This window comes from Protopterus annectens, chromosome 3.part1 (genome assembly GCF_019279795.1).
Source record: "Protopterus annectens isolate FY-2018-M chromosome 3.part1, PAN1.0, whole genome shotgun sequence".
In the NCBI taxonomy this organism is placed as follows: domain Eukaryota; kingdom Metazoa; phylum Chordata; order Ceratodontiformes; family Protopteridae; genus Protopterus; species Protopterus annectens.
Window position 1 is genome coordinate 321,493,025 of NC_056732.1, and position 15,745 is coordinate 321,508,769.

Below are 15,745 nucleotides of genomic sequence, written 5' to 3' on the forward strand. Positions count from 1 at the left end.
CTTGGATGCCTTCCAGGTCGGGTGGGGGGGCATGATCTTGGCAGGACTGTCCATTGCACATGGCAAGAACACGAGGCTCATCTCCATATCAATGTTCTGGAGATAGGAGCGGTGCTTCTGGCATTGCAAGCACTTCAGGACTTCCTTCCTCCAGGGACGATTGCGATACAATCGGACAACATGTCGGTTGTGTGGTATATCAACAAACAGGGCGGTACCAGATCTTACCCACTCTGTCGAGAGGCCATGCGAGTTTGGGAATGGGTGATTTCCTCCCAGCGCTTTCTGGTGGCAGTGCACATTCCGGGGACAACCAACGTGATAGCCGACAAGCTGAGCCGGGCAATCTTGCTGCCCCAGGAGTGGTCTCTGAAACGGGAAATAGTGGAACAGATTTTCCGAAAATGGGGACAACCTTGCTGCGACCTTTTTGCCAATCCAGTCAATGCCAAGTGCAGCAGTTATTTTGCCCTAATTCCCCCTCCGGGGGAAGTACCCAGAGATGCTCTGGTCCACGATTGGCCCACGGGACTTCTCTATGCCTTTCCTCCATTCCCTCTTATCCCCAAAGTGATACAGAAAGCCAACCAACTGGGAAGCAAGTTAATCCTCATTGCTCCTTACTGGCCTCATCAGGTCTGGTTCCTTTTCCTTGAGCCTCTTCTCCTGGACGATCCTTGGATCCTGGACCCAGTTCCAGATCTATTGACCCACATGTCGGGTTCGCTACACCCCTGTCTCTCCACACCCTCAAATTGACAGCTTGGCTGCTCCAGTTCCATCTCTAGTCAGGCTTCATGATGTTTCGTCATCAGTGTCCCATATTCTTTTTATCCTCGCATAAACCGTCAACCAGAAGGCTGTATGACAGTAAATGGAAAAGGTTCTCTGTTTGGGCACAGAAAATGAAAGTGGATCCTTACACCACTCCTGTTCCTGTGATTCAGGAATTCCTTTTGGAGCTTTTTCAGCAGGGATCTGCCGCAGCCACCATCAAAGTACAATTGGCGGCTATCTCACATTTTTATTTGGGATCTCTGAGACCACCATTACAAGAACCTGTGGCTTCTTGGGACTTAAATTTTGTGTTGTCCAAACTAACATCCCCTCCCTTTGAACCATCTCATTCAGCTTCCTTAAAGTATTTGTCTTGGAAGACTGTGTTCTTAGTAGCTATTACATCAATCAGACGAGTTTCTGAACTACATGCCCTGTCTATTAAGCCACCTTATTTAGTCTTTCATAAAGACAGGGTTTCTTTACGTACCAATCCTTCGTTTGTTCCCAAAGTTTGTTCTTCTGCCATATTAAACCAGTCCATTGAGCTTCCAGTTTTCTTTCCCAATCATAGCAATGCAGCTGAATATCGTTTCCACCAGTTGGATGTGCACAGACAGCTACATTTTTATTTGCAACAGACCAAAGAATTTCGGAAGTCAGACCAGTTGTTCGTTTCCTTTTCTGATTCCAGATTGGGCTTACCAGTTTCTAAGGTGACATTGCTTAACTGGATTTTGAGTTGCATAGCTTTCATCTACAGTTTGGAGGCAGACCTTTACCCCATATGATCAAGACTCACTCTACCAGGTCTCTGTCTACCTCTGCAGCCTTTCAAGCCAGGGTACCAGTTGATCATATCTATGCAGCAGCTATCTGGGCTACCCCTCACACCTTCATTACTCATTGTAAGTTGGATTTGGCTTCTAGGGGTAGAGCATTTTTTGGCTACACGGTGCTCAGGAGTATCTTCTAATGAGCCACCCAAGAATAAGGTGCTAGGGACGCTGTCCCATATGTAAAAATGAAGGTGAGATTGGATTAACTAACATAAAGAAGTTATGTACTCACCATAACGTTCCATGTTGGTAGTCCATCTCACCCTTCATTTTTACCAACCCGCCCTCCTGCCCCCGTCCTTTAAGATCTGGAGGTAATACTGTAAATTTCTTGGTTGGCGACCCTTTAGTATTGGTTTGTTGGTTAGGGGTTCCTTTCTATTTCTAGTGAGCAGCAAACAAGATCTGGGGATTGCACTGGTGCACCATGGGATGCCTGCTTAGCCACGAGCCAACCAGAAGTCTTTGAGCTTGAAAATCGGCCGAACCCTTATGTAAAAATGAAGGGTGAGATGGACTACCAACATGGAACGTTATGGTGAGTACATAACTTCTTTTTTTTCACATCTATGGATGCCCTTGGTATATTTTCTCTGTACTCATACTTGTTTTCTTATAAGGTTTCCATATTGTTATTCCATACACAAGTTTGGGTGTAATGTAATTAACTAAACAATGACTTCATCATTTCTGATTTCCTAGACTTTATAAGTATTTTTATACAACCTGTATTTCTGTGACTGTCATTAACCAATTGGTTGATATTATTAGAAAAACTCAAAGCTGGATCTACCCATATACTCAGGCCCTTAAGTGAGTCTACAGTTTCAATCAGTGTGTGCTGTATTAAATATTCACCTTTTAGTTTATGCCTTCCAGATTTCATATGCTTAGCTTTGTGATGTATTTATCAGTATATTGTTCTCCAGCCCAAATGGTTATTTTAGTCAAGTTCTTTTGCAGACATGTCCTGTCTGTAATGCATGTAATCAGTTTACTGAATTTCAAGTGATCTGCATACAGGCTGATGGAAAACATGGATAGCTGCTGTTCAGGTTTCTTAGCACAATGACCCATCTGCAGTTCCTGTTTATGTTCATACCCCAGTGCTAAAGTAACATAAAAGATGAAGGAATTGGTTGCCATGTATTGTTCACATCTTCCTTGTACCGAGTCTGCCCATGAGGTGGACTGATGTACATCGTTCTCACCTTCAAATGGGCAAGAACTCTTGTATACTGTTTGCTGATAAGAGGTCTAGAAGAGGTGTACCAACAGCAATCATTTTGAGGGTTGTAATTCAAGGTATGTGCACTTCTTCCCACATTACAATACTTAGAACAAAACAGTAATTAGTGGTTGCACATGGGCCTTAGCAGTCTTCTTCCCCAAGTATCCCTTTGAGTTGTTCAGGTTTAAGTGTTTAGGTTGTTGGATACTGCTGCCTGTTTTTCCATGGTAGTTTGGCTTTAGGTGTTGGTCTAGACTTCATCTGTTTACACTTCCCTGAATGTTATGGCCCATTCGGATACTTGATATCCACTGTGTCATGCAAATGTGGGCTGATCGTCATGTAATGGTGATGAAAATTAGAGGGGTCTCTTTTCTTTCATTGTCATTGGAATGGGGTTAGAAGGAGTAGGAGGTCCCTGTTTCTGAGTCTGATAAGGATAATAATCTTCTACTCTCTGCATATCCTCAAAGGATGAGCTGTCTTTTGAGGAGGCCATTTAGGCTGTTGGAAGTGCTGGACAGTGGCTTAGCCTGTGACTTCTCTGCCTTTTGCTACCCCACCCCAATAAACATTGGTAAAAATGATGACAGCTCTTTGGTGGTCCCTTTTCTGGAGCCTTTCATTAATGATATTATTTTTGCTGCCTGAAGATGTCTAGATTTTGCTTTCTTTGTTCCTAAGAAGTTTAATGCTATCTACTAGTTCCATTCGGAGTGGGATAACGTCTTGACCATCTATCCTAGAGTTCAGTGTGATCTCTTTAGTGTACTGTAGGTTACCGAGACTATGTCACCTTTTCAACTGACTACAGGAGGAGACCTAAGCTTTTGAAGATGGCAAAGAGTTCATTCCACTGCCGATGTGACAATTAGATTCAACAACCTTTTCCCCATTTTATTTCACCCTTTTGGCACAAACACTGAAAGAACTGGCATAAAGAATAACAAACTACATTTAATTACCACTCTTTTCTAATTCTGGGATCAATGACAATTTGTAAAAGATCCTTACAATATATGATTCTCAAGTGAGGTTTTACATAGTATGCTGTAACTTGGACTGTTTTTATTCTATGCTTACGCAACAAACTTGGAAATTTTTGCTTAAGTTATCCAGTTTTATAAAGATGCTTAGGTGAACTGCTGTTCGTATCCCTTTCGTGGCAGCGATTTTCATTGGTCAGGTTTCCAAGAATTTGGTAGAGTACTTTAAAAAGAGAAAACAATAACTAATAGCTGTGGAGGGTCTGTGTGATGTCCTTCAGGCCCTTTAACTTTCTTCCAGGTTACCAACTTTTGTTGCAAGAAGAAGATACACTCCTCCATATTAGGATGGCCCTAAAAAACAAACAGATAGTGTTCCTTTCTCCTGCCGTGCCTGGCAGGGTCAGAGGAAAGTGACATTGCTGACTTGGCAGTCACACAGTCCTGGCTATCCCGGGAGCCCCAGTTCTCAAAGAGTTTGCTCCAGCTTAGAGGGCTGTCATAGTAGACAAATGGGTGCTAGACGTAGTTAGGGATTGCAGTTTCTTTTTAACAATTCATGATTCTCCCCAGAAAGGAGTTTCACTTAGAAACCAGCCCATCTCTGTAGAGCTGTTGAATTTGAACTAAACTCTGTTCTTCAGAGAGCTTTAGAACTCATTATTGCTTTGGAGAAATACAAAGATATTTGTTTGCACCAAGAGGAAGAGAGCTCTACTATTTTGTCTTTGAGCTTATTTTCTTCAGCAAATATAATTGGTAAGGCAAGTTCAAGATGGTGACTTTTCCAAAGATTAGGCCCTTAATGCAACAAGGCACCTGCATAAAGTCACAAGACGTGAAAGTTTCCTTTTGCCTCATCAGAGTCTGTGATCCACACAAGATGTTTCTTCAATGCACTGTCAGTGTGCAACATTTTCAGTACATACTGATGCCATTGGTTTCTTTTGTCTTTTCAGGGGATGAAAGTGGTCATCATTATAAATATGAAGGACCTCCATATGTCCCTCTGCTTAAGCAACAGCCTTCTTTGACTCCTTAAGTGACCAGTTGGGAGTATGTCTTGTTAGTGTTAGTGGCTGCAAAGCAGCCGTGAGGTTGTAGTCATCCTTTTGACATTAGAACCTTTTCAGTGGGCTTGAAAGAGGTTTTCCGTTCTGTTTTGTATGTCCTGATGATGACTGTTTTTCTTGTAGGTCAAAGATCTTAACTTTGGTCCTCTGTGGTTCATGGAAAGTAGCTCCCCGAAAGAGGTTTCTTCACATAAACATACTAGAGTTACTGTCAGTATTCCTTGCCCTAAAATGTTCTATGAGATGAGCTGAAGCCAGAACATTTCTTTCTATGGTCACACAACTAGACTATGTAAACAGGTCGAGTGGATGTTGTCTGTATCCTTTGTAGAGAGAGGTGATGGTAGTCTGGCAATGGACCATAAAACTGGACAATACTTTAAACAGTCATTGTTATCCTGGGCTGGTGGATTCATTATGCCATAGTTCCAGAATTCTTTCTGGATTTGAGGATGATTTGTCTCATATAGGTGGAGTTTTTGGAGATTTGCAGCACCTTGGAGATGTATCCTTCGTACACATGGGAGAATGTGGTCTTACCCCTTTTCCTCTTGATCAACAGGGGAAGGTGGAGGTAATGCTTTATGCATTCTCCCTTTATTGGCAGGAGAGTTTTCTCTATAACTAATGCTTTTCTCCCTTATTCTGCATGTATTTGAAACATTCAGAGAGGTGGGGGGGAGCAAGACTCATTCTGTTTTCCACTTAGTGACTCAACATAGTTTGGTTTTGAGTATGCAGACTTCCTCGTAGCTTCAGGCATTAGCTGTCTTCACATCAAGCCTTGGCGTCTTCTGGAGATCTGTTGTCCTTGACTTATTGCCACCTTATATTACAGTGGTGATTGAAACAGACAGAAAGCCTCCCATTAGTTACTCCTGTGTTGCTAAATGGAAGAGGTACTTCATCTGTGTGGAGAGGTATCTTATATCACCTTGTTTGATTAGGTTGAGCCCTCTTGAATTATCTGAGTTGCTTTTATGATGCTGGTCTCTTTATTCGATATTGAACTTCATGACTGACTTAATTGTACATTCCCATTTCCTTCCAAGCTGGTTTAGTGGCTCTGAAGTTCTTCTTTCAGGAGATGCTTTTCCTGGTGACCAATGTTTCAGCTTAAAGATTCCAAGGTTTCAGGATCTGATTTTCAGGCAGTTCTGTTTGGTTGTCCACAAGCCCTTAGGACTAATTATTTTCTCTAAAGTTTGGGAAGGCAGAGCAGTTGATTTTTTGCATGGAGGAGGAAAGTGGCAGTTGGTAAGTTAACGATTTTTAATTAAATTTTTAAGTATGTTCTGTTTTGCAGACAAACAGTGAACTCCCTGTTAGAATGCCACCACTTTTAAATGCTGCTTCCTTGGTTTGCTTCACAAATTTCACTTTTTCATATGTTTATGCTACGTCCAACTTGTTACTGGCTTACTCCTTCACCTAGCATTATTATTGTGTGCGCTCTGATTCCTGGTGTCTTGCTTCCTTTGTCTCATCAGTGGCTTTTGAGCACCTCTATTAATGCCTTCTTCTGGCCACAGTATCCATGGAGATTTAATTTTCATTGCTTGGTAGACTTCACAGCAGAAAGCTGTTAAACTTGGATTTTCCAGACATATCATATCAATTGAGCTGCAAGTTCTTCTGCAGTCTGTTTCTTCTTCTTTGCTGGATTGCCTCGCCAGTATGTTCTACACATGGATTTTCTTGTAATCTGTCAGGGTATAATGTATTTTACTCCTGTAGGTTGTGTTTTTTTTTTTTTTTTTTTTTTATAGTTTTTATTTACTCATTGTATAGGTACTTGTTCATTTTTAATGGCATATGGTAACTCAGCATGAGCTGCTAAGATGCAGGACATCTAAAAGTTTAGAAGCCAACGAAGATGCCAGAGGAGAAGAAGACAGGATGAATGGGAAGCAGAAGATTTACCCCAGGACTATCCCTGTACTACTAATGGAAAGATACAGCTTCTAAATGCTTTATCTTATGCATGGGTCCCATCAGTTTGTGATATAATGCCATTTATTATTATTAGGAGTAATACATAATTTTTTGAGGTAAATGATGGGCAAGGCCAGTCTATAACCAAATCGAATGGGTTATTTCAAGCACTAAAAGGGAAATTTGCTAGGTTTTAAATGGCCTGCAAGGGCAGCTAGCCTAGCACTTACCTAAGAACCTATGAATCTATGCAGAAATGTGCCAAGCTAGGGACAGCAGAACAGGAAATCTCCACAGTTACTCATAACAAAAGGCATTGCTGAATATAATGGATTATTAAACCAGTATTTACTATTTACAAATTTTTAACACTGTACTTTATTTATTGCAGGCTTATCCCTACCAGAGTCCCCAAACTGTTGTTCTTCAGCAGGTGCCATTAAGTTTTCAGCACCCTCAGTTTTCTACACAGGTATGAGTTTTTTATGCTGATTGCATTTATACATTTTTAAGCAAGTGTAAACATTTTACTTCAATATTACTGACTTCTATAAGAGCTTTAATTTTCTTTGCAGTCTAAGTGGACAAGTTTACAGGTGGCCCTTGATTTAGTTAAACATCTTCCATCTGTGGCATTCGTGACCTGTGCTCGGCTAAAGGACCAGGCAGGATATGACGGGCTTTGGGGTGGCATATATATATATTTGGATGTTTTGAAGGAGGGTGAGAAAGCTTAGATTTTGTTGTGTCACGACCCTTTCTCATAAAATGTAACAAGATGAGCCAACAGGTTAATTAGGTCATGAAAGCAGGAAGCAGACATCTGTGAATACCTGCAAAGCATGAGCACATGGTACTAATGAGCTGATGTTGGCAACTGTTTAAAATATTGGGACCTGCATTGCTGACTCTTGAGATATGAAAACTGAATGGCCATAAATCCGGACTTGCGTATACTAAGTCAGAGATTGCCATTTCTCAGAATATTTCCTTTTTTTCCCCCCACAGTATGGCAGTCTCAGAGTTGTTATATATATAAGTTCAAGGGTTGTCGGAGGGATTGCCCCCGCCTGCAAAAAAAAAAAAAACTTAAAGGAGAAGAGATATTCACTTTATTTTCGGTCTTATTTTTTCGCTGTCTTGGGAGGCTCAAGATTTCAATAGGGATCCATTGATGTTTTTACCCATATGACCTTGGAGTAGACTCACAATATAAAAATCCCTTCTAGCGTCGAGAAAGTCAGAGTACAACAGTGTTTTTCTTGTCTCTGTACCCTCTGTTGCTTTGAGACAGTTGCCATTGACTAGATCTTTCCATTGGCCGTGGTTCAGAGGTAAAGCCAGTCAAGCAGCATTAGTTGTAAGAAGAAAGGTAGTATGACATGGGAAATAGTTGGCAGTAGGAGAAAGTTGTCTCAAGTCCCACAAAAAAGTGATTAATGAAAATAATACTTGTACTACTGTTAGAACTTGAATTTCTCACGTGCTTATATTGCTTGGTTTGCACATTTTTGTCAGCCATCAGTGCAGCTCTAGGGCCATACCTGGATCCTTTGTCTTAGCAGTCCAGTCCATCTAGACCATCCATTTCTTTTGTGGTACATGCTTTGCTTTTAGTTGAGTTCAGTAGTGGTTTCAGGTAAGTAAATGTGCACGTGCGGGAATCAACAGATTTGGGGTGTACTGAAATCCTTTAGTAGTGTTGTAATTTTGGAAGCATTAAGCTGTTAATATCCATCCATCAGCAGATGCTTTAATCAGTAGAGCAATTCCTTCAATGTGACTTCCGCTGACTGGAGTATTTGTATGGTAGGTAATAGCTGGACACTAGAAAGAAGGCAAAGTTTGTCATAATGCACAGCTGGTTGAACTTCATGTTTTATGGATGGTGATCTCTGAGTGGGAGACATCTACTTCACTCTGTAGTGCAGTCACCTCAGAGTTGGATATTTTAAATACTTGGATGCCAGGGCAAAACCTTCTTAGTGGAAGTGCTTCTTTTCACCAGTAAGAAAAGATTTTGTGTATCAGGTGTCATTCCATAATGTTATTTTTTTCCCATTCAGAGTGCCACTTGAGTTAATATTGTTTGTTTGAATTTCTAGTGCTGGGTAGGCCTTAGGGATCCATCTAGAGCTGTCGATACATCCAAGTGCTATAGCAACCGTATAAACAGTTGCTGCCATCCCACTGAAGCAAGTAGGGAACAGAAGTAGATTGCTAGGGTTTATCATACAGACTTGCTTGCACTCGTGCAGACAATTTAGAGTCTGCAATCCATGTACCAAATAGCTTCATGAGCAGACACTCGCACACGCACGAGCGCGCGCACACACACACACACACACACACACACACACACACACACAAACCTGCAGACAATTTAAAGTCACTAGTCCATGTACTACATGATTTTGGAATGTGAAAGGAAGAAATAATACCCAGGAAAGACACATCCTAAAACAAGGAGAGTGTTCCAACCCTACACAGAAGGTACCACTGCTGACAAACCTAAGAACCTATTGGTATGAGGTGACAGTGCTTGTGCCACTCAGCTGTCTATATAGCCCCATATTTTCCCAGTTCTTTCAGTGTCTCCCTTTGCATTCATTAGATTGTACATTTTTGAGTTTCTTTGGAACTTTGCTTTGTTTTGATTTTAACTGTCATACTAGTAGTCACTCCTCTAGTGAAGTTCAGTATTGACTTAAGTTGACTTCAATTGTATTGATTCAACCAATTCACAAACAACATTACATCACATTTTCTTTTAACTAGTAGTCAGAGAATAACATATATCAAAATGAAACACATATTTGGAATACATTGTACTTCCTAATCTAGTTGGCAGAAATGTTTTACACTATATCAAAACTTCAGTGTGTATGGTATAGTATATCACATTAAATTATTATTTATTACTCGGCTTTCCCTTCCACCTGCAATGTCTGAGGCATCCATTTCACATCTTTTTCTTATGTCTTGACATTTGATGATGAAAATTGATTTTTTATTTTTTTTTTTGCTCAGTAATTTGTTTGGCATTTTCTTGTGTCAGTGGTTCCTTTCTGTTGCAGTTTCTGTTGATTGCTGCATTCACAGCTATAAGTACCATATCCAAATTAACATTTTTTTTCGGACCAAATAATAGTGCACTAGTCTGTGTTTCCCCCTTAAATTGTTCTAATTTAGAATATTGTTCAAAAGTATGTATAACATCCCCTGTTGAATCAGCATTTCATCTTTAATAAAAAAAAGGAATTCACAACAAAAAAGTCTAAACGTATGTGCTTTTACTATGTCTGGTGGATAAGTTTAACTTTTCTTAATCTGTACATGTAATTGTTGTACTTAACTATTCCAAATAATTCTAAATATATTTATTTCTTTGCCACCTTCTTCCTTTTAACACTTTGTATAATTTACTTACGACTCTCTTTTTACCCACATGTGCTCACCTGTTTTCTAAATACCAACAAAGGTTTTGAATAATTGTGTGGAGTTTGACAAAGCAGAAGTTTCACTAAATTGTATTGTTTTAGATTAATAGGCTGTTCTGTTATTTTATGTCTTTCCTCTCTCTTCTCCTTGATTGTTTGAATTGGGGAGAGTGTTGTGCTCAGTTAGAGATGAGGGGAAATTATTAGCATGTTAAACAACAATAAAGAAACACTGTATTGTTTCTCAAGTGCTTTGAGCTGTTGAGGTAGTGAAACATGCGCCCTAAAGGGTTTAAAATATGGCTACAGATGAGCAAAGATACTTGAGATTTTGAATATTTGCTTGTAGCTTTTTGGAAAAGCAGAGGTCGTCCTAAATTACATTGTTTTAGATCAATAGGCTATTATTTTTTTTCTCCTTTCTTTTCTCTTTTATTCTTTGAATTAGCAGTTTCTGTTAAACTTGGTTAGGGGTAAGGAGAAAGTATTAACCCCTTAACAACAAAAGCAGCACTGTATTGTCGTCAAGTGTTTTGAGCTGTTGGGGATGTTAAGCACTACCTCAAGGGTTTAAAATAAAGTTAGAAACAAACCACCATGCTTGAAATTTTGAATATCTGCGTGGAGCATGACAAAGCAGAAGTAGAACTAAATTATATTGTTTTAGGTTAATAGGCTGTTTTATTATTTTATCCCCCTCTCTCTTCACTTTTATTCTTTGAATTGAGGGTATGTGTTAAGTTTGGTTAGGGTCAAGGGGAAAGCGTTAGCCCATCAAAGAATGCTATAGCACCACTGTATTGTTTATCAAGTATTTTGAGCTGCTGGGGAGGTGAAACATGCTCTCTAAAGGGTTTAAACTATGGCTAGGGGTGAGCAACCATGCCTAAGTTTTTGAATATTTGTGTGGAGCTTGACAAAGCAGACGTTGCATGAAATTATATTGTTTTAGATTGATAGGCTGCTCTATTATTTTATTTTATCCCTCTCTTCTCTTTTATTATTTGAATTGTGTGCGTGTGTTTGCTTGCCCCTTAAACAACAGCAAAGTAGCACTATACCGTTTGTCAAGTGTTTTGAGTTGATGGGGTAGTATAACACATTCCCTAAATGGTTTAAAATGTAGTTAAGAGTAAGTGATCGTGTGTTGTTGCGAAGACACAAAAATATGCCTGCTAAAGTCACAAGGGTAATGAGGAATAAGAGGTAACATTTTCAGTATAGAACAGTTTGAGAACTTCTGCATTTCAGGTTTATTAGAGAGTTTTTTTTTTTTTTTTGAAGTGTCAGGTACTAATGAAGAGGGAATGATTTGTGAGAGAAGGAAGGACAGCCTGTAAGAAGTGTACTTAATTGATTAAGTGATACAGTGTTAATAAGATGCAGTTGGAATATAGGATTTGTAGAGTTCAGACACAAAGAATTCCTATAGTTATACCTGAAACAGAAGGTATGGAAAATAATGGACTAGCCGATAACAGTAAAAAAGAGTAACCATATAGAAAGTGAAGAAAATAAAGGTGTAATGGGTTGAGAGGAATGCTAAATGTAATAGTAATACTGCTGAGATGTAGGTGGTAAGGTCCAAGGAGAAAAGAAGAGTGATTTGATGATTATATAAGGAAAGTCAGGTAAACTGTGAAATAGCAGGGAGTGGTGATGAGGTCTTCCATATGGAAATGGAAAGGAAAACAGCTGCTGAAGCTGATATATGAGATTTGGATCATCATACTGGTGATGGAAATAACATTCTGCCTTCTAATAAATCAAGGCATTCCTTGATAATGGTAGAGTCATTGCTAAGAGAAATAAAACTATCTTCCAAGACTATAGGTAGATAAGCAAAAGGTTAAATTGACAATGCTATACATGGTACAGAGATGAAAAATATTGGGAAAGGTGTTTATTAGTTGAATAAAAAGGATTTCATATATACACGGATAATTGTCTATGCAGGAAATAATGACACAGGTTAAACTGAGAAGAAGGAGATTTTAAAAGAAGTTGACATGATTAATAGAGCGTTGTTCCAGTGATAATGTAAAGGTCATTTTTATGGCTATTTTCCCTGCATTCAAGCACTGTGAAGTAGTTCAATTAGTTATAAGTCCTATCAATTGCTCAATTGAAGGAATGTCTGGGGAATCTGAAAATTTCAAATGTGTTTGTGGGAATATGTAATAGGGTAAAAGGCATGATTTCATCTAAGCTATCAAGGATATACAATTATAAGAGAAAAGATGGTTAAAGTAATAAAAGATTTTTTAGAAGTAGAACTAATAATGTTTTAACAAGGGGTAGTGAACAAGGTGGTGGGTTGAAAATTGCTATGTTGAATACTAGAACCCTTGTAAGAAAGATGGATTCACTAGTTATTAATGATGGAAGACAAGCTAGATGTGGCTATAGTAACAGAAACATGGTCTAGTTATATTGCTCATGCTGCCGTTGGAATAGCTGGTTATAAAGCCTTCCAAAACTATAGAAGGATAGGGGGGACGACAATTCACTCTTTATGAAGGAAGACATTTATGTTATAATAATGAAATGTATGACATTTTGTCAGTATTGAATCATGGTAAGAACATCAATTACCAATTTATAGGCTTGGATAGTACTTCAAAAACAAATAAAAGTGAGACTTTAAATAGGCAGAGGATTTGAGTAAGTGCATCCAAAGTAAGCACCTTGATCCAGTGTTGTTTCTTCCGTCTGTTCCTCAATGGATGGGTTACTGGCTCTGACTAGGATCCAACTTTGGCCACTTTCAGACTTTGTATCTAAGCTTCAGGCTCCTCCCCTTACCCATAATCCCATGTAGGTAGAACATTTTCTCAGATCCTATTTGCGGCTCATTCATGTCAGATGTGATCCTTTGGCTCATTTCTTGGGTGACAGCTAAGTGTTGAATTTTTTGAGTTTTTCTCTAAAGTTTTCAGTTGTGGTTTGCTTTTTCTTCTTTGACACCTACCCCCCCTTTCATGCCATACACGCACACGCGCACACACACACATACATATATATATATATATATATATATATATATATATATATATATATATGTATTCACTTTATAACCTCGAAATGCTGAAATATCGAATTTCAGTATCTCGAGACTATAAAACCGAATCCACAAAACACCGACAAACAAAAACCGTGAAACCACATAACCGAAAACACTGCACACACTACACTAAACATACAACACAATACCCACATCACAACATAAACAAAATAAAACACACATACACAACTCACACACACATAAGCAGAGGGGCTGCGCCCCCCCCACCCCCTACTTATATATACTAACTCCGAGATCACACAACACAAAAGCTCACTCACACACGCACATTCTCCAATCCCTCACACACACTCTAACTCCCACTCAAAACCCTTACAAAACACTCACTTACCTGACATAACACCTACATCCACACACGGCACCACGCACCACCAAAACACAAACCCGGACATTACGTAGCGCAACTTCATAACCGCGAATTCGACATATATTCGACATATGTGAAATTCGCGATTATGAACGTTCGCTATTTCAAACATTCGACTTTATAGCTTCGACATACTGAAATTCGACATTTCAGTATTTCGATGTTGTAAAGTGAACCCATATATATATATATATATATATATATATATATATATATATATATATATATATATATATATATATATATATATATATATATGCTCATTTTTCACCTTGTCTGAGTTAGTTACTTTTGGTGTGACCTTCATTACTTTGTTTGGAATAGTAGTGTAGTTGTATAGTTGAACAGTCTTTATTGTTGTCTTTTTGGTTGTTGTTGTGGTTGCTGATCTTTCTCCCGTACTATGGCGGCAAAACCTCTGTGGCTACAAGACTCCCAATTTTGATGCTCACACTAAGCGCATGTATTGATTGGGACCATCACACTTGCATAAACAGTGCTGAGTTTGCATGTCTTTCAGCACCAGCATTTTAATTGAGAAGAGAAAAAATTGGTGCTGAAGGGACACCTCCCTGCCACAGTGGGAGAATTTCTTTTCCTCAGTCAACGTCTTCATCTTCTCTATCCTCTAAGAAAGACTATGGAGAAGTCTAAGGATGGGAAGAGTACTGACAAGCCAAAGGACAAGGAAAAGCATGCCAGAAAGCATTCTCTGGACTGGTCAAATTCTTCTGGGCTGGCCCCAAGGCTGCAGAAACCTTCAGATTTTGTACTAGCCCCAAAACTTGTTGCTTTTGGCTTCATCTCTCCTCCGCTGTAAGTACTGCACTTCTCCCCGGAGCCGTTGTCTCCTAGACTCTGATCACCGTTCCTCCAGGAAAGACCTTTCCATATGATTTCCAGATCCCTTTCCACTGTTTTGTCCATCAAGTTGATGCATTCCTCCCAGAGTGTCTCTGAAGCGGATGTGGATAGAATGATGAAAAATTTCCTCAGGACCTGTCAGAGTCTCAGGCCATGAAACATACCCTCATCGACTTGTAGCTCCTTCCCCAATCTGACCTTTGGATTTGTAATTTTTGAATATGAATATGGGCACTGCCCAGGCTTTGTCTGTGTCATATCCAAAGACTTGGTCTTCGTTGACTCCAACTGTATCTCTGGTCCAGTTAGTTCCAAGTATTTCAGATATTCTGTGGATCTCAGAGCATAGCTGTCAGCGCCATGGATTCGGGTTTAAAACTGAAGTTTCTGGAATCTTCTCTTCCCCTTGAAGCTTCATTACTGAGTTAAGCAGGTCTTTGGGATCAAACTGCACTAGTCTCTTGGCTCAGTGGCAGCCACCATTACCTTAGTTATCTTAACAGATTTCACTGAGAATGCTGCATTGGACCCTTGCAGTCAAGTGAATGGTGAATGAGATGTCATCCCATGAGTTTTCCAGTATCCCTGATGTGAATTTGCAAAGCTCATATTTAATAGTGGCTAGAATCTCCAACTGTGTCTCAGGGTCAACCCTTTGTTCTCCCATTTCTCAAGGTCACTATGACCTTGAATGCTTCTCAGCTAGAATAGGGAGCAGTTTCTGGGAATGACTGTTCAAGGAATGTGGTCCTCTTCAGTGCCATTCTTCACATTAATATCCTGGAGATGAGGGCATTCCTCCAAGCATTGCAGGCCTTCGAGGACTCCCTTTCCAAGGGCATGATCTTTGTCAAGATGGACAGTATGTTAGTAGTCTGTTACTTCAACAGACAGGGAGAAACACATTCTTACCCATCATGTTGAGAGGCTATGAGGGTTGGCAGTTGCCGATGTCTTCTCAAAGCTTTCTGATAGCAGCATGCATACCGGGAAGTCCATTGTACTGATGGACAGGTTGACCTGGTCTATCCTCCTTCCTCAGTAGTGGTCCCTCACTTCAGCAGTGGCAGGTCACATTTTCCTAGGTTCATAGGTATGTAGTAGGCTAATGATTCCTAGGGCCTTTTTAAGCCTTGCCATGCATCCCA

The 15,745-nt window shown here is 39.7% G+C and overlaps 1 protein-coding gene across 1 annotated transcript in view; it reads left to right on the forward strand.

Annotated features, from left to right (window-relative positions):
• DAZL (deleted in azoospermia like) overlaps positions 1-15,745 on the forward strand; it is a 2,235,938-nt gene that overhangs the window by 1,685,798 nt on the left and 534,395 nt on the right. Inside the window, exon 7 of the mRNA XM_044066765.1 lies at positions 7,233-7,313. Within this exon, the coding sequence (XP_043922700.1) occupies positions 7,233-7,313 (81 nt within the window). The remainder of the gene's footprint in view (positions 1-7,232; positions 7,314-15,745) is intronic.